The 25,060-nt window shown below is 36.5% G+C and overlaps 1 protein-coding gene across 4 annotated transcripts; it reads right to left on the bottom strand.

The window, feature by feature from the left end:
• Positions 1-1,761: 1,761 nt before the first annotated feature.
• PDLIM3 (PDZ and LIM domain 3) lies at positions 1,762-23,327 on the bottom strand. Of its 4 annotated transcripts, XM_032187073.1 has the most exons (8): positions 23,235-23,327; positions 18,864-19,015; positions 17,066-17,150; positions 10,918-10,985; positions 7,446-7,709; positions 4,353-4,483; positions 3,112-3,223; positions 1,762-2,290 (listed from the first exon to the last, which is right to left on the bottom strand). In XM_032187073.1, exons 1-8 carry the CDS (start codon positions 23,325-23,327, stop codon positions 2,101-2,103), a joined length of 1,095 nt encoding a protein of 364 aa, XP_032042964.1. In that variant the 3' UTR covers positions 1,762-2,100. The 4 variants fall into 4 exon arrangements, with proteins under 4 accessions (XP_032042964.1, XP_032042965.1, XP_032042966.1 ...); XM_032187074.1 differs by lacking the exons at positions 7,446-7,709; positions 10,918-10,985 and adding an exon at positions 11,424-11,611; XM_032187075.1 differs by lacking the exon at positions 7,446-7,709.
• Between the last annotated feature and the right edge of the window lie 1,733 nt (positions 23,328-25,060).

Here is a 25,060-nt window from a genome sequence, read left to right as displayed (position 1 = left end):
AAACCTCTCAGAATAGCACCATGCCATGATGCAATGCCACTGAACTTCCCCCAAAGATTTGGCATCAAGTCATGTTATGTGACTTTCTTTTAACCTAACATTTCTTGTAGCTACATTCCTGGGAGTTTCCCCATGTTTTCGATTGGTACGTTTGCTCTGTTAAAGAGAGGGCAGTTTGGGGTCTTCAGTTTTGAAAGCACATAATTTCATTCAGTGTCAGAAAACTAATTTTGCCCAGATTATATGTTCAAATGCCTCATTTAAAGATTGTTTCATTCTTGCCAGCTGTTTGATAAATCCAACGCATACTGCTCTGTGTGTCTGAAAATGCCAAACTTCTATTATTGTCAAGCCACTTGACACTCACGCTTTCTCATTTTTCATACCTGTTGAAAAGAAACACAGAATTTTCATCGTATGTAGTGATTTATTTTTACTTTCAGTTGCTCCACAAATAAATGAACATTAAGCAATTATTGTAAAACACTAGTGGCATTTCAGGTTTGTAAAAATACACATTATATGCACTCTCAAAATGATTTTCACGTTTACTTTATGAATTCTGCTCCTCCATGATACGTGAGAAGCAGAATTGTGTTTTGTGCCTGAAAAAAATTCAGGAACTAACCTTTAGAAGGGTGCATCTCTGTATGCTTTTGGTACGCAGGCTTAAATTTTAAATGCAGGGACACATACATTTTAAAAACATTTAAATTCAGAAATGATAGTTAAAGACACCTTGAAAAGTCTTCGAGTATACAAACATTTCATTTCAGGCTTTGTGACTCATCTCAATTTTAAATATAAATTTAAAGTACATACAGCTTCTAATTTTGATTCTCTATTCCGCTTACATTTTAAGCTTCTTATGTATTTTAGAATGGGAAAAGTATGTAAGATTTTTTGCCTGTGAGTTGTTCACTTCTGCTATGAATTGATGAATGGTGTTGATGTTTTTGGAAAGTGCTAAGGCTGAATTTGTCAGACAGGTGTATGTGTATGCAGCTGGCACCTAACTTAAAGCAATGCAAACCTTAAAAGCGTTTCAGAAGTTGATTTAAAAACTGTTTTCATCCAGCTCCGCCCCCACCTCCCCCTTGGAAGTTCATCAGGCTTTTCATAAAAGATCTTTCTCCTGCCTATTACCAGTCATTTTTAAAGATGTCCGAATTTTAATTACCAGAAATAAAGGTATTATAATGATAATTTCCATTGTAACTATTAAGGAAATTAAGTGATGGAGAGGCAAATAACAGTACCGTTTTCTGCAAAAAGGTTTTAAAGTTTACTTTCATTCTTGCTTTGCAGTGAGTTCCTATTAGATTTTTTTTTTTTCCAAAAAGCAATGTATGTGTGTGCATGCCTCAGAACAATTTTCTGCGAAGTGATGTGAAAGCCAATTTCATTGTAAATCACTGAAACAACATGGAACTGTTTTACTTCTTACTAAATGGTCTTTATTACACTAGGCATTTTCTTGTATGAATCGGTATTTATTCCTCATCACATTTGCTGCATCAGAAAATTAAGTAAATATAACCCCAAATTCAAAGCAAAGTAAGCGAAATCTATTTTTTGGCACACATTAATGATGCTTGAATAATAGATGGTTGAAGCAGACATGAACATCTGGTTGCTTTGTACTATCCACGTAAAATAGCTGCTTATCTAATGATCTGTCAATTTTCTTTATTTGGTAGCGCACAGCCTGTAACACAATGAGGCTTTCAGTGTTTTTTGCTGCTTGCACAGATTCTTAATTTATGTTAAAAATAATGTCTTGATTACAGGATATGTGGATATACTGTAGTGATCCTGTAATACCTCTGCTGTTTCACTTTTGTTATTCCAGTACAGCTGTTTTAGTTCATACTCCACCGAGTTATACTGGCAACTTCAAAGACAATCCTTTGACAGAATTTTACTGGTATAGTACGTTACTGCTGGTTAATAGGGACTCCCACCTTGCTCAGATTCCCATTAGAGACAGTTTAAAAGCTGCTACTTTGGATTCAGGTGGGAGTCCTGACACTTGTACTGCAGTTCTAAGCTGGTAATGGCCTCTCGTGTGCATGCATGTATGTGTGTGCTAAGGTAAGACTAGCATTTTGGGTAAACAGTAACTGCTTCATATCCCTCTGGTGGCCTCATGCGAGCTCGCGCATGAGCTTCACAGTAGAGCTGGCCCTCCACGAAGAAGTAGCCCTTTTGTTTCAGGTTAAGATTGCAGTCGGAGCACACGAAACATTCTGGGTGCCGGTATTTATCCCGTGCCTTCACCACTGTCCCTCTATATGGAAACAATTACAAGAAAAAAACAAAACAATTAATTCATAGGAATTTAAAGTGCAAAGAAACAGCAGTATGACACAAAGCAAGTTTTAGGTATCTCTCTTAAGGCCTTAAGACCTAATTCTGGTTTTGCCAGGCACTGCAGAATCTAAGACTGGAAATTGAGTTTGAGTAAGCGAGATATAAAAGGCATTAGAGGAGATGATGTAGACTGTTTGACAGTTTATTGGAGAAACAGGGTTTGAAGAATCACGTTATTTTGGCTACAACACAGGAAGTACAGTCCCACCTATCAAAATGGTGGTAAATGAACTTATAACACACATTTCCTTGGTGACTGCGGTCTGAGCTCATCATTATCTGTGTCCTTTGCTGAAGTTAGTGATGTCAATCAAACATAAACCTGAAGTTTCAAAATAGGCCTCAGTGTTCCAGATACTCAAACTCACCTGGGAGAGGGGTGCTCTACACCCCTGAACAACCTGGCGAGTTCACAGCCTAACACAACACAGCACGGGTGACTGCTGTTTTCATTAGCATGTGTTAATGATTGGCTTGCAAAAGGCCCTGAGACACCTTAATTAAAACTTCCGCAGTACATTGTCAAAACTGAAATTGTCTGTATTTAAAGTGGCTAACATGTAAAAATATATTGACCGAAATCTCAAATCAGTAGCTCTTATCTCTGTTTTCTAGAAGCATTTTTTTTTGTCTCTCAGGCAGGGACCATCACTTGATAAAGATTCCTGTCATTTGTGATGGTGTTTGAAGGCATGTGCTTATGCTAGAGATTTCTAAAACTAGAAAGAAACAACTTACAGAATTCCGCTCCCACATTTGTCACACTGTGGCACTTTCTGGGCACCAGGCAAGCCAGTGGGTATCTTTGTCACAGGTGCTTTCACACTTCTTGTACCCACAGGGCGTCCATCTGAGAACCAAAACATTTCTGTTAAGCACAGGCTGATATTAAGCAGCTGAAGCAGTTAAGCACTTTTCATGTAAATACACACTTCTGGATGTATTTACAGGAGTTCACTTATGCCAACTAATAATGAAGTTTCTCTGTACAAGTTTAGTGGGCCAGATCCCATGTCTTTGGACTTGGGAAGGATATTGTATGCTATAGCCAAAAAGCAGGTATTACAACTGATTAAAAAGCAGGTAATTATAACTGATTAAAAATATAGTGCTTTCTGTCTCATAGGCATCTGCTAATTGACTGGTTGCAGATCCTGGGTATAATAGGAGAAGGAGGAGGATTTGGCTTTAACATAGCACCTTAACATAGTCAAGACCTATTCTTTGAAAGCTTAGTTCTTATTTGTATAACTAACCATACAAGAAATCCAGAAAGATTTATAACATAATACAAATATGAAAATACAGCAAAGTACAAGAAGAAGATTACCCCCAGAATCCCACAATAACGTATGTACAGAAAATATAGATATATTTATTCCTTCTCTGGAAAATATTTAGGTATAAAAATTGAAATGATAAATATTTAAATATTTTTAGGTTATTTTTGGTTATATTTTACTACTTATGCTTACTGTAAATGTAAGAAACCTACAGCTTTTAGTTTAATGTTATTTTTTATTTTCAAAACCTCTTCATTTGAAGGAAATATGATTGTAAATGGTATTGTTGTCTTCAGTTTTTACTTAAAATGCAGAAGGGATGAGTAAAACTTACTTTGGGAGTTGGTTTATAGTTCTCTTTTCCTGGATGTGGAAGAGAGAGTTTTGTTTCTTGTTATCCCAAAAGTTCTCTTGCATAAAACCTCATTCAGCTGTAATCAACTTTGTACACTAACAGTCTTAAAATTCTGAGAAGAGATTCTGAAAAATTTAATTAACATTCCCATCTCACTCACATGGGACATTGCTAGCTATAAAAGGCAGGGGAAAAATGTTAGTAGGCACGTGTCAGATTCAAAAGGACTTGGTCTGTCAGAACTTCGTGTAGTTCTGATCTTTCTTATTTTATTCTCAGATTCCCCCCTTCCCACAAACGTTTAGAAATACTTTGAACAGGTAGAATATGTCATTATTAACCACCTTCCTCGGAGACTAAATTCTGGAGCACCTTAAAGGAGCCAGACTGACGAGGTTGGCTGGGCTCCTCCTGGTTGGCGTGCAGCATCCTGTACACGTCGGACTGAGGCACTGCAGTGGGAGCTGGGTCACTGCATCGCAGGGAGGAAGAGCAGATAAAACAGTTAATTAACATAACTTAGAAGCAATAGCTCTGACAGGCATAGAATATGTTTCAGGAAACAAACGTAAAGACGAGTGAATTTCTACAATGACTGAAGGGCTCTTTCCTCCAGGTAGCATTGCTTTATATAGTCTTCTCTTGATCTAATGCACTGGAAAAATATTCAGTGGAATTCATACAAAAATAAATCTATGAACTCATGACAGTATTTCCATAATTACTGCCCTGGCTCTTAACAGCATTTGGAAATAAGCCAGTACTTGCATTTAACTTCAAAGCAGTTGCATTCTTGTGATCAACTGCTGTATTAGCAAATGCTCTCTGGTACAGTATCCAGAAATTCCATTGTCACAGCAGCTGGCCTCAAGAATGCTGATAAAATCACAGCTCATGTCTTTACATGGGGCCAGCCAAAACCTAAACAAACACTTTGGAAGAGTGTCATGAAGACAAGATATTCTTAATTTTTGAAGTTGGCTCAGTCAGCCAAATTCATATTAATAATCAGGTGATTATTTATCTAAGCTAATTGTTACTTATTTAATATATGGAGGTGTCAAAAGAGAATGAAGTAGGAATTGTGTGGTAGAGAACATCGTAAGATAAACACTGTTGACTGGAAAATTTATTTTGTAAATTATATTAGAATGGCACATGACTTATTTTTTTGTAATGACAATTTTATGATAAAAATATAAGGTAAATTTTTCTCCAAATAACACTCAAATTCACTGACTTGTTTGGGTTGGAAGGGACCTCAAGGACCAGCCAGTCCCAACCCCCTGCCATGGGCACGGATGACTCCCACCAGACCAGGTTGCCCAAAGCCCCATCCAGCCTGGCCTTACACCTCCAGGGATGGGGCATCCACAGCTTCTCTGGGCAGCCTGTGCCAGTGCCTCGCCACCCTCTGAAAAATTTCCTCATAACATCTTATCTAAATCTCCCCTCTTTTAGTTTAAAGCCATTACTCCTTGTCCTATCTCTACACTCCCTGACAACAGTTGATGGTTGAATTTCCAATGACCTGTGAACTAAGGAATGTACCAAGAATATTTCATGGTATTTTAAACTGTACCGAGTATTTTAAATTGATCATGATAACTAACATCTTGAGTAGCTGAAAAGAAGAGCAGATGACTGCATGCACTGTCAGGAATAGGCCAAATGTGTGGCACCTGTAAATTTCAAACTGCTACTGGGACCAATTAGAAAGGTCAAAATTCACTTCAGTGCAGTCTGTTATCCCACTGATATTTGTGTAAATGTCCAGTTTAAATTTCCTGTTACAACTGGCTTCTAACTCTCTGTTGAACCTTAGGTTAAGTTGCTACTGGAAAAACAAACAACACAAAAACAAACAAAAAAACCCACTAATTTCACAAGGAATCAAACAGTTATTGACAATTTTGTTTCCCAGGATAACATCTAGACTGTCAAATGGCACAGTAAGAGCAGCAGCATTTGGGCAGCTAGCTAGAGGCTACTGTTGATTATATTAATTGCTTACATCTTCAAGAATCAACCAGCTTTCTCTGAGCCATTTTTAAACCAGTGAATAAAATACCATTTTCTTCTCTCCTCGTAAACTTTTAATCTAAAGAGTGAGCTCTCTTTTAAAAATATCTAATTAAACCCTTGATTCTCTCTTCTTTACTAAACTATTCCTAAAAGTCAAACAAGTGATAATACAATTACACACAAAAGCCAAAAATCAGGCACAAGGGTATGAGAAAACATTTCTAAATTCATACCCAGTGAAAATGAATCTCACTACAAAAGAGAGATTTCAAACCTGTGTAGACAGACAGTTCTCAAACTGGGAATGCTACAGGCATTCATGAAACCTGATTACTCTGGGCTTAATCCATATTTCAGAATAAGGAAAAAGTAAGTTGGCTTTTTTTTTTTTTTTTTTTTTTTTTGTGATTGAGGATAAGATTCATGCAGTAGAGTAACATCACTCAGTAGACTTCGTGAAGTACGGTTTTGTTTTCATCAGATTAGCATAAACTTCAATACTAGACAAATATGATTTTTACGGTTAGTAACAGCCCAGTTCTGCAAGGTGCTGAAAAAGACTCATCGGTGCCAGAGATTATTGTTTATTTAAAGTATTAGTAATTAGCTTTAGTTTACATCATACATATTATAAATTATTAACTTAAGTACTGTTGTGAAACAGAAAAATAAGTTACTATTATGCAAAAGTAGAGATAAAACAGCATGAATGATAAATTGTACCTTGAAAAACATGAGTAGAGCTTTAAAACATTTTATTATTCATCAGTACTGTCCAGATTCACAAGGTTACTACCTGCCTTTCAGTTCCTGTAGTAGGTAAAATTCATGAATCAGCTTTTGACCTTTACAGAGATCTCTCAGTAGGCCTAGAAAGTCAATTCCAGCTCTTTTTGGAGAAAAGCTAGGGGTACTGAATGAGTTGTCCTGGGTGGGCGCTAAAGAGCATGAATACCTACAAGATCTCCTAAGCTTCATAACTTGAATTTCAAAGGTTGAAAGAAATGTCAGTTAATAATAATAATGCATTAACGGTTAATAAGAATAAATTCTTAAATAGCAACAATTAAAACAGTAATAAATAGTTGTGAATTTTGGAGGGAATCAATCTTGAATTGGAGTGGTTAGTCAGCAAAGACAGTTGAATCAGCTTTTCCTTGGTAGCTACAACTACGAGATGATTTCCTATGAAAGAGTTATTTGTAAAATCTGAAAGACTTTTAACACTTTTTCATTCAAAGTCATAAATTACTAATAGATTAATGAAAATACGTAATGTTTTTAAGTAACTTAGTTTCTCTCTAACCCTTTCACTTGTTGTAGAAACCATGTAAATTGTTAAAGCCTGGGATTGTCGGTATATTCTAAATTTGTATATCCAACAATATTAAACGTACTGCTCTAATTACCTCATGATGGGTGTTTCCCCCAGAGCTGTAGAAACTTGGCCTTGCAGTGTTTCCATGATATTGTCATCTGAGTACAACTGCATGGGTGTGTTAAACTGAGCATGTACAATCTTGACACCGGGCAGCTCCATTTCCAGGGGAACGTTAGGGGCCATCTTAGACACCGCTTTCAGCTCGGTGGGGCAGATAGAGCTGACGGTGCTAATGGAAGAGGGGGTGCTGCGTCCACTGCCACAGTCAATCCCCGAAGGAGTACTGCATCCACTGTGTTAATTGCACGTTACAGCCAGATTGCAGAAAGGTGTGCAGTGCGTGTCGGATTATAGAGAAGAAAGACAAAAGTACAGGAATACGGTGATGTTAACAAGGCTGAAAAGCATGAATATAACAAAAAATACAGAAAAGCCAAAGTAGAGAAAGCAGAGAAAAGCAAAAGTATGTGCGTTCACTGAAAAGTAAAAGCGTCAATGCCAGTTATAAAGCATTCCTCAAAATTCTGGCATGCATTATCTTTAAAGACAAAAATATAAGAGATTGAATAATTCAGAACACAGTATTACTTTGCATTTTGAATGCTAGATATTCTTTGAGGATTAATTAAGCCTCACTAAAACTCATTGTTCTAAGCGAGTAATTTCTAAGATCTCCAAAAGGGTAGCTTACAAAAGTTATGTGAGTTGTACGTGTCAGTGACAGAATAAACACCTGCAATACTGGAATCCTAAATGCACCATTCCAGTCCTGTAACTCGTAATCCATCTGAGGCTGAAGAGACTACTATAAAGTCACATAATAAATCCAACGTTTCTTACATTTCCTTGGTATTTATTAATCTTTTAAAACGTATTTAACAACATATAAATATATATATATATATTTGTTAAATATTTGTTGCATATTCCAAAGAAAAAAAGATGTGAAAATAGCCAGGCATACTTTTGCTTTTCTAAACTACAGTGTTCCCAGTAGAATGTAAAGTGGTCCTTCACAAAAACAGTGGCTATGTATTCAAATAATTGTTTCAAGTAGATTTTACATGTGATTTATATAAAATAAAAAGGATGTGAAATTTTATATCAATGTTGGTCTACATTACTGCAGTAAAGTTGCTGCACAGCAACATGTAGTCTGTTAAGAACTAGTAAAACAATGCAAGCATTAGTCTTTTTCAATGTCACTGATCTCAATACTTCCGTCGTTTCTCCATAGCACCTCAGAGGCTTTCTTGGTTCAGGGATACTTCTTTCCTGTTGCTGTGTACCAGCACTTAACCCAGGCTTTCCACAGGCTACCATTTATATGATATTCAGAGTCAAGAGATGATAAATGCTTGATCTTTTTCCTCCAACCTGCACATCAGGGTTATGTTAGCTCTTTCCAAGATGAACGATTCTGTGTAAACCAGGGAGTGTATCACATTTCACAGTTTGTGCAGTGCAGTACTCTGCCCAGTAACTACTCGTGTATGGAGAAAACCCAAATTTTCCCTTTGATTCAATGGAGAATTTGTGTAGGACCACTTTCTCAAAATTGTGAAGGGAAATACATTGCCTGCAATTCAAGGCAAATCAAAAGAAAGGTAATTCCACGAATGGTAGGCAAGCCTGAAAGCCAAAGTATAAGCTCTGTATTATCACCTAGCGAGTCAGACAAAAATATTAATACATGGGGCAATTTAAAAATTTACAGCCCTTTTTTTGTGTGTGTATGTGTGTAAAATAGTAAGACCACCCTTAGATTATGCAGTAAAATAAGTTTTGTCGGTGCTAATAGTGTTAGTAAATGGAAAATAAGAGAAGGACAGAAAAAGCATAAATCTTGCTCTGAACAGCTGAAGTAATGTTAAAGCAGAATAAAGTGAAGTATAAATAAAATATAATCATATATAAAGAAGATAATTTCCAGTTAGTTTTGTCAAAGTCCAGTCCAAAATTATGGCTAATGTCAAATCTGTTAGTTCAATCCCATAGTCCAGAATCAGCTCTTCTTTTAGTCAGTGCTGTTTAGTCTCAGCTGTCTGTTCTAAAGGGATAATTACAGTCAGGATGGGGGTTTGGGTTTTTCTGCTGTATTTAACAAAGAGTATTTTTACAGCCAAACTGCTGAAAAAGTAGGAGACAAACAGTGTGACAGCCAGGGTTTTGTGGAAGTAAGATTCTCCATCAGAGATTCTGCAGTTTGTAAATATGGACTTCTTTGACACTAAAATACCACACAGACTTGCCCAGCTAAAGTTCTGAGACTTGGTGCATTTCTGACAGGTTGGTATTATCTGGCAAGCTGGAAAATAGCCAATTATTTAATCATTTTTACTGAAAATATTGTATAATTGAGATTTCTGAATTACGAGAATAGGCTCCCAACACACCCCGTTGAGCTTCTGTAAATCTGATTAGGTACATGCAGATGGTGCCAAGTGGTCCTAAAGACAGTCTAGGCTTTTGTCTATCTTTTTTTTTTTTTTTTTTTTTTACATATATATGCACATATATTTATATTTTAATCTTCTTTATTTTCTATCTTCTTTTGTTATCTATTTTGTCTAGTCTACATGTAAATCCTGCTGTCAGAGGCCATGTATGTTTCCAAAGCAACACATCCTACAAAATTGGTAATCCATATGAGATTGACATTTTTTTTTTTTTTTATAAAGTCTTGTTTATCTGACTCAAAATAGTATAACTAAAACACAGGCAGTTTGACCTTCAGTATGAAATACAGTACACTAAATCCACCAGTAAAACCTGTTACTGATAGAAAGGATAAAGGATAGCATCTTATTGCATCACTCAAGCTTTTTTGAACTGCCTTGCATTTTAACCACAGAATTTGTATTGTTTTTTTCCTCTGTGTATTTAATATTGTAAATCATAGTAAGCCAGGCATTTTGCCCCCAGTTATGATAGAGAAATATTACACCAAAACAAGGGATGTAAATATATGATGTTTTCTGCATTCTAGAGCTTTACAGGTCTTAGCATCAGATGGTTCTGTTTTAGCACTGCATTAGGTCATTAGGTTGTCTTCTGAATAGCTGTCTGCTGAAAAGTAAACTTAAAATCTCTGTATAGGATAGATGGTAATTAAAAAAAACTAGCTAGCTTTTATTTAGCAAGTTAAGAAGTTACATATATTTGCACTTGGGCAGAAGAATTCCACAGCTCTGTAAATTTGTGTGTACAGTACCTGGTGCTACACTGTAATCTGAATCATTCATGAATATAGTTCCTTCAGACTTGTATCTGTAAAACTGAGAGTAGAGTCTGGTCCTACTTTCTTTTGGAAATTTTGAATTTCAAGCCTGATATCTGCAAGTCCACCAACTCAGGTTTTTAAATTTCAGCATTAAGTTATATACCACTGTAAGTTAACTTCAAATGCCTCAGGATGCTCCATTAATATGGTTTGTGAGTATCCATTAAAAAAATAACACCATGCATGCAAATCCATCACAGCACTCCGAGTTTATAACCTGCTTCGGCCTGGGAGTATGAAAGGTTTGGGCCGAATATTATGCCTGTGTTCAAAGTAGTTGATATCCTGTAAAGACAAGAGGGTTAAAATAACTTCCTTTGGCCTATACATGCTTATTTCTAGTTAAAACGTAGGTAATAAATGTTTGAAGTTGTAACCATGAAGTAACCATGTTTATTTGTACATTCCTGGTACATAGAAGACCATCACTTTAGTGCTGAGAAACTTTGAGAATAACAGGCAGTTAGAGAAGGATGAGAGGTAGAGTTGCTGCCCAACACGGGGCAAATTGTAGCTACCTGCAGTGCTGCTACTACAGAGTTGAGTGTAGAGTTTTCTGTGCTGGAAAAAAACTGCTTCAATTATCACCATTTTTTTGGATAATCAACAAACCCCTGATTATCAGCCAAAACAGCAAGAGCTGGACTTTTTAATTGAAAACAGAACAGATAGTGATATAACACAAATGAGCGTGTATTATTATAAGGAGATACCAGTACTCACTTTTGCGATGAATTAGGAATGAGACTCCTCAGTTGTCCATGAAGCGCGTCTTGTATATTGCCAGATGAATACAGCCCAATTGGAGAATTATAGGAGGAGCTCACTACCTGTCTTTTGTCATCAATATTTGCTGCTGCAACAAAAGGCTGGGCCCTTCTGTTGTGAGCCGTACCAATAGGCTTGAATTCCTGTACGTGATAGGCAGACAAAATACACAAAGCTACAATGCACACCAAAGCTAGTAATGTGTAAAACTGACAACATCAGTATTGTTAATCTCTGCATTTTTTACTTTTGCAACTTTGTTATTTCTTAACTGGTGCAAGCACACTATATTTTTCCATGAATTTTCTATTCACTACTTAAGCCATATACATTCAGAGACTATTTTGTGCTTCAGGGCAAGAAGAAGGTATTCCACACTGGTAAGTAGCATACGACAAAATGGGAGGGATGAATATTATAGCAACCTGTTGTATCGTTCTCTATATTTTACAATGTTTAGGTTCATTGTTTAGAAACGTTTCACATATACTTAGTTAGCTTAATTACTTTGTTTTAGTGTTAATCTCTGACTTCTGCCTTTTTCCCCCCCCATATTGACTGGAAGTTGCAATGGTAAGATAGCACAGATCATTAGTATTTTAATGAGAAATATATATTAAATAAAATATATTTCAATGAGAATATATCTCTGCCAATTCTCTGGTTTGGCCTTGTTTTTGAGATGTGTATTTTGCATAGTGTTTAGACTTCCAAAGATTTAGGCCACCTAATAGCAAATCTTCAGAGGATGAAAGGTGAAGTGAGAACAGGACTTTCACACCTGCTGAGTCCTTTCTTATTCCTAACTTTTGAGTTCAAATCTCTGCTAGAAAATGTGATTGGGCTAATAGGAATACATCTACAATACTATATAGGTATGTATACTGCAATAGACCATTTCTGTATTTATGTTGATATCACGCTGTGTCTTATGACTATAGAGAGTTTAAGTTCTGATACTCCTGAATGAGATTTATTCCAAATTGTACCTTAGGTACTGGAGCTTTTGGCTTAATCACTGTGTACAGTTTATGCTGTGCGTTTACTATCACATACTTTGAAATGATGACACATCAAACATCTTCAGTTTTAACATTACTCAGGTGCAATTGTGGTCTTTTGGTCATATCTTGCAAGTGATACAAACCAGTCTCCTTGTTCTGATAAATAACATTTTAAACCAAGTTTGTATTTTTTTTTAAATGTAGAAATGCCCTTTTTAGATTACCTAACCTTTAGGAATGCTAGAAAAATTTCCAGTTGAAATAAAATACAACTTATTAGCAACAAGTGCAATATAATTTTAATACTGAAATCCGTGGAATAAATCAAGATAAAAAGAGCAGATTAGGTAAGCATGGACACATTTTTGACATCTGTAGGTTTTTATTTATTCCCCAAACATTATTGCCCTTTTATTTTATTTTTTTTCAGAAAACACCAAGTCCCTGTTCAAAGATTTGGTGAATAATTTGTAAAAGTTCTGAATGCCTGAATGTGAATTGGCCCTGTAATTTTCATTTGAAAAATCTGAACACTTTTAGAAATATATTTAGGAACAAACCTTAAGAAAAGTCATGGTTATATAGAGTGTGCAGCCAGAAGATGCAAACAGTAAAAAGCAGCTTTATTAAATGGAAATGTTTAGCAGCATTACACTGGAAGAGATTACTGAAAGCAGCAATCAGATAAATGAGCACAGAAATTTTACTTGCAGTTCTTCATTTCTGTCTAGTAGAATTGGGTTGCTGTTGACAAAATGTATTAGTAAATGGAAGTAAGCTTCTACTGTTTAGGATCATGTTTACTTTATGAAAGATATTAATATAAAATGTTTTAAATTGGTTTAAATCCATGTATGATACAAAACAAACAAAAACAACCATGAACATTGTCATTTCACTGCCTGTTTAATTCTTGTTGACGAACAGCACAGAAGACATGGCACCATAATAGCATGTTTACAATATAACAGCTCTGAAACAGGTATTTGCAGTTAGTTAAACTTAAATTATTTTTTTTTTTTTTTTAAAAAAAAAAAAAAAAAAAAAAAAAACAACAGCCTCATCTATTCATATAAAATGTCAGTGAAAGAACATACAGCAAATAGTCCAGCTCTTGTGTTTATTGGATCTTATTGAATCTGTGAGAAGTCCTCCTTTAGTTCCAAAGCTAAATGAGAACTGCAGGTTGTTGAAATTCCTAAGCAGGAATATTTGATAATTACAGTATTTCATTTCTTAAAAATCTTTCTACTTGACCAATGTCCTTTTTGTTAGACTAATGCATTTTGCATTGAGATAGTTATCAGCAACAGAATGAACATAGCCTCAAAAGTCTGCAGAAATGCGTCTAGCAATGCAACCAAGTGTTGGCGTTCCTTGAGGGTAATTGCCATGACAGTACACACGTGTTTACCTGTTGGAGGTAGTGGGGACTAAAATCATCATCTCCGAATGCTGTTACGTAAGATGGGCTAGATTCTCAAAACTACATTAGCATGACTATATGGTTTCAAAACTTGACTATAAGTGTTAATAGGCTGTAAGCTTACTTTGTAAAATAGGGTTTTGGTTTGTTTGCATTTTTTATACTTTTCTATGTGTATAATATATATTTATATCTCCAAGGATATGTCTTTCATGGACAAAGGTCTAGTCACCCTTAACGAAGTGTTCAATAGCAAAGATTAAAGCAATGAAAAAAAAGTTAAAAAGTCCAAATAAAAGCAATTAAAGAAATATGGTGATGGAAACAAAATAATTTTATATGAGGTGAAAAAGGTAAATGAGAAAAAAAAATACAGGTCATAGCATTGTTTTACATTGACAATACATCAGGAAGGTACACATGAGCTTTTTTTTTTTTTAATATAAATAATTTTAATAAGGTACACTGTCATTTACAATGATTTTTTAGTCCTAATTATATTATCTGAGAACCTTATATTACTTTTATACAGAATATGAAGGGATTGTATTAGTAATACTTCAAGTAGTCTATTATTTCCTGTTATTCATCATGCTATAGGTTGCTCCAGGTTAACAAAATTAGGTGGTTGGTTTTTATGTGGGAACATGTAGTTTGCAAGATTGGCTCCTAATAAGCAGCTGTTGCTGGAAGTTATTTGCTGGGATTATTGTCTCTGTTTGCTCTATCCAGAGTAAAAATTAGGGAGACTTTTCATGGTGTTTTGACAATTCCCTCTGCCAGTCTCCAAATGACTGTTTGGGGCTGCTCAGCCTAACGCAAAAGCTTTCCACTGTGTAAAGGTTCCTTGTTCCAGAGCTGCCCTGTGCACAGCATTAATTGTTTATCAGATTTCCTATAAACATCTGTAGAATACTTTCCATCTGTTGAAAGGAGACATTCTTTTGCCTTGTGTTGATATGGTGAACAACTTAAAGCATGTTTTACTGTCATTTATAACTGTTACTAGCTTGCAACTAATTATTATTATTTAACTTATTATAATTTATTATAGTAATTGAAACTAATCTATTATTATTTAGTTAGCTCCCAATGTATTTTAAATTAATGACTTTCCCCTCATGAAACTTTCTTAGCGAACTTGGCAAGAGTGAAAAATTCCATCTGCATTTATAACATTTGTGACCTTTTGGGTAATTCTAATTATTATATAAATGGAAGAAATGCTTTTTATAGAACTCGGTGATCTTCCATTTCTGCAGACCAACCAATATGTGCAATACTTTTGGATAAAAAAGATTTACATTTGAAGTAATACCTAATTGCTTTTGGATATTTATTTATTTATTTTGACTTGCCTGGGCTTCAAGGTTATTATTCATCATTGGACTGCAGCACACTCTAATGCGACTTACATGGCATATAATTATGCTGTAAATAGTCACCTGAGGTTAAAGAAACTTTCATGCTGAATTGTTTGCACTACTGGCACACACACTGATGGGTCTAGCTCTGAGACTAAATATGCAGTAAAATTAAGTGTAGAATTTCTGCAGTTATGGAAAAAAGGCATTTTTTTCCCCCACATATAGATCAGAGAGATAAATGTTCTTGGATGGAAGAATTTAATCGAAAATGTAAATCATCCCTACAGTGGTTTAGGATATTTGTTTATTAGCATTGCTACTTTTCTGAGGCTTATTATGTATTGAATATATTCAGTACTCCTGATTTCCCGATAAAGGAAAGAGGTAGACATACACAAAATGGAGAGGTTCACTATTTAAATCTAGGAAATATATATTTTTTAATTGCTCAATGGAGATTACTTTTCAGAAGGCTGCCAAATAGCACTTACTGAAGTCTTGTGATCTATTTGTAAGTAACTGCTCTTTTTAGGAATGCAGCTTTCATGCACAGGGATCACTGGATTACTGTCCTGTCATACATACCTACATGGCCTTTTGTACAGCTTTTGTAGTGACTTTGTTCCTCTGCTATTTCTTCTAAGTATATCCTAGCTATTCCACCAAAAAACAAACAAAAAAACACCTCTTAAAATAGCTGTTTTGCTTGTTTTGTTTCTTCGTTACACTCTTACTGCTGAAGAGGGTGGATTGTTTCAGATGAACTTTGCTGTATCACTTAACACAAAGGTTCTAGTTTGCAAAGAGAGAGAACTGTAACACTGGAATGCCATATTCATATTTGGGAGTGCAACTGTGAAAACAGAACTGGTGGAAGCATTTATTATGTAGAATTTGTTCAAATGGAATCTGCTTTTTTTTTTTTTCCTTTAATTTTTTAAATTTTATTTTTGTGGGACAGCACTAAATAAACAGTTGGCATACTTGCTTTGATCCTGGCCTGCAACCAGAATGCTCTTTTCTCTTTCCCTCTTGAGACAATAGCAAATGTTCATGTAAGTAAAAGGAGGAATGACAAAGGAATAAAACACTAGCTGTAGACAACAGGTAGCTAATTAACTATTGAAAACATCTGCTCACAGCTCCTCACAAGGGACTGGCCGTGAGTTTGAAGAGAGAGGAGGATTTAAATGGATTGGAATTGCTTTTGCTGTTCAGAAGTGATGAATGTTTTGCTTGTTGATCACTGAGTGGGTTTTGTACAATTTAGTAACTTTCAGTTCTGTGGTGTGGTACAAAAGTATATGGAGGTAAAGAGACCCAACGTTAATAAATCTTCCTGTTTATGTACCTGTTACATCAAAAAGATTTTCTCTGATGTGATGGTCAGATTGCTTTGGTGTTTGACATTTAGTCCTGAACTCATATGGTGAAGTCTCTAAAAGAGTTAAAGCATCTTAAACAGCATCAGAATAAAAGGAGCATTTTCTTATTTTTTCCCCCTGTAGTAGAACTATGGTGATGTGTGCAGTTTTAAAGAAAATGGGAATGTACTGTAAATTGGTAACATTTTGTTTCGGTTGCAGCTGAAAACCTAAAACATCCAGTCAGATAAAATTGTACATATACTATATATAGATGATACAGAAAGATATATGATGCCTGTCATGTTTCATATTATCTTAAATTGGCAGATAACAGATGAAGTGGTGTTCAAAGAATTTTAATAACCATGAGTGAGATCATTTAGAGTGTAAAAAGATAAATGAAAATGGTTAGGTAAATTTTAAGAATTCATACCTGTGGTTCAGCTTCCAAATTTATCTTGAAGGGATGTGCTTTGCCATCTTCTGAAACTTGCGGGGACCATAATTTAGTCTCTTTCCTAGAGAGAAAGAAAGGCAGAAATTAACTTGAATTCCTGTATATTTGTATATTTCTGTGTAAAAGATAATGCAGTGTGGAAATTTGTAGTTTGTTCTATGCTTTGTTAATATTTTGACATAAAAATACTTAAACAGTTTATAGTGTACTGTACATAAACTGTATAAAAATGATCTATTTTAAAATTTGAAAAGTGCTATGAACAATGGAAAATAATTTAATGGTTAATGAAATGCAAAGACAAATTAGTCCCTTTATGACCAGGACAGACCAAGCTTTGTACAGTTTTGTTTTTCTTAGTGGTTGATAGGTTAATATTTCTCACAAATAAATTTATATATTAGTAATTTTCCTAAACCTCAGCAATATCAGTTTGTTTCTTTTTTTTTCTTTTTTTTTTTTTTTTATGACTACAATATCCACATAAGGGCTAATTTTTCAATGCAGGAGGATTGCAGTCTTGGTTTGCGAAGTATACATACAATTGTAAATAAAAGCTTCATAGGTGGTTCTTTCAGTTGCTTAAGCAGGGACAGCAAACATGCAAATATCTGCTACAATTCTGCCTTCACTGACAACAGGAAATTTGGTAGCTGATTTTGAAATGTTGTAATATTATTCTTAAACATTGATCTTGTGAGTACTGTTTGTTATATAAATCTAAATATTCAGCATATTCTTAAATATGCACATATTTCATACAGGCAATTACACTTACCATATTTTTAAATACTTGCTAAGTGGTATATTGCAATCTGTAACAGATTGATATACTGGCATTAAGCATAGGAACTTTTTATTCAGGACCAGAGCTCTAGTAGCTAGACAATTCTCCTTCCAAGAAAAATACTCCTTTATTTGGAGAGGCATATTGTGGTCAGCTGTAACAAAATGCTGAGCCTACTGGACGGCATCAGGTTGGTCTGAGCAGGCTGATTCCTGGAGACAGCTGGGAAAGTACACCAGGTGATTCTGATTAAAGGCTGAGCAAAATCAGGAGATGTGAAGATGCAGGTTGTTGCTCTTGGTAGCTTTAGTGGAGAGAAATGGCTGTACAAAGTTTCTGGACTCCTGCGTTTTAGGTAAGAGAGTTTTTTTTTCTTCTTTTTCTTACATTGCTTGGAAAATCCTTGTTTTTTTTTTTTTTTTTTTTTTTTTTTTTTTTTTTTTAATTTATATATTGTATATTGTGACCATAAAGGAAGGCCTTAGGTCTCCCTTATTTGTTCCTCCTTGTGAAAGTGTGCTGTGACGTTGCTTTCCATAACTGGGAAGATATGTTAGCAGCTTTGCCTGTGCTTGAGGACAGGAGGCAATGATCAGCATCTGGAGCTGGGGCAGTGTCAGAGCAGAGCGGTAACTAAACAAGTGACAACTACCCAAGGACTCTGTTGTGGCACTTTCCAGCTCCTAATTTCCAAAGAATGTAAAGTGCTGTCTGTTTCTGACATCAAATGTAGGCTTTGTGACATCAGGGGAGGCAGTAAGTGGTCTGTTTGTAGCTCAGTGAAGGTGAAGCTGAGGGAAGCTGCTCCTGTGCTGGAGGGTGTGCTCTGGGGAATCTGGCTTGGTCTGTAGCTGGTGAGGTAGGTTGTAATTTTAAAGGTTTTGTGGAATTCTTAAAGCTCTTTTACCTAGTTAGGCTATATGATAGTTAGACTGTGTTAATCAGCTGGTTGGGCAGCATCAGGAGCAAGCAGATGTGCACACATACCTCTCTATTCTCAAGCATAGCTGATGTGCCGCTGCTTTAATTCTCTCCTGCGCGTCATTGTGTGTCATGTTCTCTGTGCTCAGGCCATCAATAGCCACAATAACATCACCAGGGCTCAGGTTGGCAGCCGAAGCCTTGCTTCCAGGTGTAATCTGAAAAACAAATTGTGACTGCTTACTTAAGTTGCATACATACCTTAAAAACTGAGAGAGAAAAACAAATGCCACCATGCTTCCCTGTTGTGTTGGGGGTGGGTGTGTAAACAACTGTATGATTGCTCATTTAAAAAAAAAAACAACAAAAAAAACCACAACAACACACAACAACTGTATTCTTAATTCTTCTGTTCCCTCTGTAGTTCCACTGTCAGCTCACCACTTAAATGCTGTACTCATCATAACTTCAAAGTAGATGAAAATTGTCTTCACGCTTCTGCGTTAAATAATTTCCACTCCAATTTATGTAATTGCTTTAACTTGTCCTTGAATCTTCTGTCTCAGCTGCCAGTTCAATTCTCTCTCCTGACTTCACGCAATAGCAGAATAGCACGCTGCTTAACAGTTGTGCCACTTAATGCTCAGGTGCGTGACCTGCCATTGATGGGCAACACGCAAAACCATTTGTGGTCTTACTGTGTTTAAGGACAATTTACAGTAGCTACTGTATTTCCTGCTAGCTTGGCCTCTCCTCATAAATATGCTCATAATACTGAAAACATATATTTATTAATGTCTAATCCAGATCCCAAACTCCTTAAAGTGCTGAACTTTAAGTTCTGCTGCACCTGAGTAGCAGTGGCCCCGATCTTTCAAGGTGATCTGTGTGGTGCAATTCATACCTCAGGGAAATGTGCCAACATCAGTGACATTCAGAGACATAGCCCTAAGGTTTTTTTTTGTTTGATTTCATGAAATGAAATCAAAGTATATATGGAATAAAGTGTTAAGGTGCCTTGAGCAGGAATCAAGAAAGTTACTCAGGTTCTAAGTCTGGGGTCTCCAAAACTGTCAGTTTTTAAAACTTCAACAGCTTTTAGCTTAAATAAGCCACATTGAGATGACATACGTAATGGTAGTAACAAATACATGGGTGAAGTGTGATCATGCTTCTCCCTGTAACCTGGAATGGCTTCTGACTTTGCCTAGCATGTTGTGGATATGCACGGGATGACAAACTGCAGGATGGTTCCATAACGTGTCAGAGCATTAGCAGCCAGACTGATATTCTAAATACATGTAGAAGAAGTGCTGCAGAGTTGCATTTGATAGGAAGGGACCAGGCTGTGCCTTGCAAGATCACGGTGTGATATTGATAATTTGGGTACCTCAGCAATGCAGGTGATGCCGTTTCTTAAGGAACTTATTCATGATGTATGAAATGCAGACTGTGACTTCTTAGAACCATATTACGACCACAGTGTGTGTTGTTTGCCACTCCCTGCTTCGTGAAGTAGATCCTCCTGGTGCTTTCTGAAAACTTTAGCCTTGCTCTTCAGGACGTGTCTGTATGGCACATCTGTATCCTAGTTAACTCCAATTTGGATAAATACAAGGATACGTGTTGATAATCCTGACGTTGTTGGAGATAAAATAACTATTTAACCCCATGCAGGGCAATGTCTGTTGTGATGCTTTGAAGAAAAACTCTCATCATCTGTTTAATAGACTTATGAAACTTGTCATGACACACCTTCATAAATATTTCAAGCTCTGTGTTTTCTGAAGAGGTATGAATGTCTGCAGACAGAGGCTAAATATAAAACTGAGTTAATATAAACACTTCCATTGTGATCTGTAAATGTTTATAGTAAGACAGAATTTAAATATAGAGTTGATATTTTACCATTCCTTCCAACCTCTACAAGCTTTAATTTTCTGTAACTCTATTCAATATTAAAGTCTAGGATGGCATTCCTCTAAATGCCTAGCCCCAAATCTTCTGTTCAGTACAGACTGAAATTAGTCAGTTTTATTAAGACTGGGGTTTTGATCAGTTTCCCTTACCTAATTTCTTTGCATCTATGTGAAGTCCCAAGGATTTTAATGAAAGTTTTCCTGATTTCTCGTTAGATTCTACTAGGGTCAAAAATCAAGCAGCTAACTGAATGCATCTATTTTTAGTCCCTTCCTGGTCTCCTTCCCTCCCAGTGATTGGGACCTGCTGTGGTTTTTGCATTTGCTTGGAACAGTCAAGACAATTGCCTTGCTTGGGAAATTGCAGATGAATTTTTGAGATGACATCTGTTCTTTAGACAGGTGTAAGATGATCTCTTGTGTTGTCTGTCTCTCAGACAAGTCCTGGTAAAAGCTCCTTATTGTTGAGCAGCGGCTATAGCCAACCAAACTTACAGCTGTCCTATTATTTTTTTTTTCAAAATATTTTAAAATGGTTTCTGTTTATTGTTTTAATGGCTAATAATACTTCTTGTCAGAACAGTTAAGGCAAATGTGAATGGAGGGCTGGTGATACCTTATATGAAAGGAAAATCTAGGCTGTAAAGAGCAAGGTGTTTGAATCCTGCAAAATATTCACCAGCTCTTAAGAGCTACAGCATTAATACTTATTTAAGGATTCTTCTAAATGTATACTGTGATAGCAAATATATTAATATGAAACAAATCTACCATTAAATTTTTTGGTAGATAGACTAAATGTCTAACAGACTAAACAGACTTAAATGTCCTCTCTCATATATATATATATATATGTATGTATATAATTTAATAGATCTACTTATAATGTGATTTTTGAGCATTGAGATAATTTGCTAGAAGCCAGTAGCTTATGTCTTGTGAGGCATTTGGTGGGTATGAGTCAATTGTAAAATCATTTATTCTTTAGAAAGCTACATTTATAGTAACGTCCTTTGTTACTACAGTTTTAAACTTCATTGTACTTAATCTAAACACAGGGAAAATACAAACCAGACACTGCTAAAATATTTTTCATTAGAGATAATGGAAACTATTTTTCTTTTAGAGGCCCATAAAAGGCAATGAAGGCCCCAAAATATCCAGAGATTTTCTTTCTTTTTTTTTTTTTTCTTATTCAGTTTCTTTTTTTTTTGGTTTGTCTAAAGGTTGTGCTACGTCTGATGAATATTTGTTCTGAAGTTATATAAAGTCAAGTAATACCATTCTTTTTTGCTTACTTTTAAAATAAGTAATGTTTTATGCTTGTATGCATCTGGACTAAGTGTTTAAATGAAACTAACTTTTACTGGTATAATATGTGAGGGGTTTGTGCTTAAACTTTCTGAAGACTCCTGTTTGGAAGCATATTTACTGCAAGGCATCACCAGCGGTATCCATCCTTCAAGGCTCTTGACGTTTATTTAATACCAGACATAGTGTATATATTGAGTCATAGTGCAGGGCTTGGGGGGGGGGAGGAGGCATGGGTGATTTGGAGGCTCATGCAACATGCACTTGGTGTGTTAGGTACTGAAAAGCAGCAAGAATACAGGGAAGATAATAATTCTCATCTTTGTGCTGAATACCGACTTTCAAAATATGAAAAATATCAATTTTTAAAAATATCAAATTATTTTTAAGGCCATTAGGTGGACCTATATCTGTAGATGTATACGGGTATCTGTAGATACCCGTAGACTTTTACATGCTACATGCATCAAGTAATTAGTTTCTTAAATAAATTCCAATTAATAGTTCAAAATCCATGGGAAAAATGAAGGCTCAGGCTCTTGCGGCCCTTTAGTGGTGTGTGTGTAATAGAAATTGTCTGTTACTAAATATGGCAGAAAGCACTGAAGAATTCTCTCCTGCATATTCAGGATTAGATAACTTTAGATAATTCCCTGATTCAACATTCATGGAAGTGAAAACTTTTGCAGATAAAAACAGGTGCCGTTGCCTTCCTTGTCAACATGCAGATTTTACTGTAATTAAATAAGGGTCAGATCAATCTTGTGAAGTTGGCACAAAGCACACGATGTACAAGACACGAGGAGCTCCTGCCCAGCACCTTCTCCCCCGGTAAGTGCACAGGACAGCTGTGGAAATGGTAGAGCTAGGCTCTGGCCTCCAGGAGGCTCAGGACTTATTTTCTCATCTTACTGCCCGGGGAAACGATGCCAGAGTTTGCCTGCTGCCAAGGCACTCGATTTTAATTTTTGAGGCATGAGTAGAAAATGCACTTAATCTCCTTTAGACCAATAAAGCAATCCTAGAAAGACAGATAAAGCTTGTAAAAACACTTCATTTTCAGCTAGCTCTCCTCAGAACTAGCAACTCCTTGCTCATCTGCTCGCAGTTTTTTCGCTGCATCTTTGAGATGGAGGAAAACTAAAGGGCTAACATTTGCAACAGCTAGAAAATGCAATAAACAGCAGGGAAATGGAAAGGTACGTACCCTGGTTATGATCAAGGGTTGGTTAAAGTCTATTCCTCCCGAGAGCCTGAATCCCCAGGGTGCTGGTCCTTGGAGAACAACGTTCTGGGGCATCGTGGGTGTGTGTCCCGGGGCTCTCCCGCTCCTTTTTCCTGTAGGTTGTGGGGAGGTGGGTGCTGCTGGCAGGGCACCTGCTGGACGGGTCACCCCACAGCTGCGGGCGCCGGGCTTTATCCCTGCTCCTCGGGTGACGTCAGCCAGCCCCTCGGCTTCTCCACCCACAGAGGGGAGTATCAGGCTCGGACAAATAAAGCCCGAGCGCTGGAAAGTTTACAAGTTCATCAGCTTCATCTGCTGCTTCAGCGTCCCCCTCGGCCCAAAAGTCAGCCAGCTTCAGGATGTGAGCTTCTGGCTTCTTAAGGCAGCCCCCTTCCCACTTGTATAGGGCTGGTGCTCTCCTGAGCTGTGCAGCACGCTGCTCTGACTGTGTGTGTGATTCTGCTTTGTGTAAACAAACACGAGGAGATTTCCCTCTCGAGCTGTTGTTTCACAACTTGTCTTACTTGTAACGCAATAGTTCACTGCAGCAAAACGTCCCCCCAGCCCTTCAGCTGAGTGTTTCAGCTGCAGTTACTTGAGAGCACAGCACGCACTAACTCGAATGGCTTGAAAAACTCTGGACCGATGTCATGCATGTTTCTCATTCTGAGGGAGAGAAATGCCGTATTAGTTGATGATGCCTCTGCTTTTCATAGAAATCTCGGTGTTTTGTAAGACAGCTCCAGACACCTTCTGCTGGTTGTGTTAGTGAATAAACGCTCTGTGCTCTTTTTAGTTTTCTTGCATCAGCTCATTCAGCTTTATTCTGACTTCTGTACCCCTTTCATATTGCTCCAAAAGAGAAGGGGAGTTCTGACGTGATGGTGTCTGTGTTCACTCACTTTCTTATCATGCTGTTAGAGTTTTCCACTTCTATGTGCTGTTACCAAAGTTAATTGTGCGTGTATAATGTTCTCAAGCATCTCTTGAAGTTTGGCCTTTAAGGTCACTATCTACAGCTCTAATCAGGCAGAGCTCAGAGCTGCTTTTTTTTTTTTTTTCCCCCTTTCCCATGAATGAGTCAATAGTAAGTCAGTGAGAGAGCTTGGAAAGAACAAAAACTGAGGAGAATATGTGTTTTGGTGTAACATGTCATGCTTTCTACACTTCAGGAAAGTTTTTTTTTTTTTTTTTTTTTTTTTTTTTATGGCTGTTGTTTCATATGGCAGATGTCAAACAAAGGAGGTAAAACTCTGTGCATTTGCCTTTCCTACTGCCTGTAGCCTGCATAGAGGGGAGTCTGGACAAGAGAGTAGTGAGATAGGCATGAATCTGTATTTTATTCTTTCATATAATTTATGTTATGGGCCACGTGTTTATCCGTATATGTCAATATAAAATTGGCTTCCACCCCTTACTCCTCTGACTTGCTGAATGTCCTTATCTGTGTCTACTGATAACGTCTATATAGTGAAAGTCCTTCTCACTAAGATGTCTTCATATCTTGAGTGTGTGGTGTTTTTTCGTTTGTTTTGTTTTGTTCCCTGAGGACTATGAAAGTTAGCCTTGGAATTTTCTTCTGTGGTATTTGCCCTTTATTCATGGCTTGCTAGTAGATAGGAGCATATGTTGTGAGGGTTTGCACTGTGTTCTTGTCCAGAATATGCTCTAACAATATGAAAGGCCTTTGAAATATTTTGAACCGTGAGTGGAACAAGAGAAATGGCAGTACCTGTCTCAAAAACAAACAAACAAAAAAACAACCTGAGAGAACAGACCCATATCAGAAAGCTTGTGGCTTAACAGCT

The sequence above is a fragment of the Aythya fuligula genome, chromosome 4 (assembly GCF_009819795.1).
Source record: "Aythya fuligula isolate bAytFul2 chromosome 4, bAytFul2.pri, whole genome shotgun sequence".
In the NCBI taxonomy this organism is placed as follows: Eukaryota; Metazoa; Chordata; class Aves; order Anseriformes; family Anatidae; genus Aythya; species Aythya fuligula.
The sequence above is the reverse complement of the archived record's forward strand: the minus strand, read 5'-3'. Positions and strand labels throughout refer to the sequence as shown.

What these genes read in the sequence shown, in the direction of transcription:
- PDLIM3 (XM_032187073.1), bottom strand. Translation starts at nt 23,327, where the DNA reads ATGCCCCAGAACGTTGTTCTCCAAGGACCAGCACCCTGGGGATTCAGG. An exon ending in TTTAGTCTCCGAGGAAGGTG is followed by an intron (nt 3,224 to 4,352) that starts GTTAATAATGAC and finishes TTTGGTTCTCAG; the next exon opens with ATGGACGCCCTGTGGGTACA. An exon ending in AAATGTGGGAGCGGAATTCT is followed by an intron (nt 2,291 to 3,111) that starts GTAAGTTGTTTC and finishes GTTTCCATATAG; the next exon opens with AGGGACAGTGGTGAAGGCAC.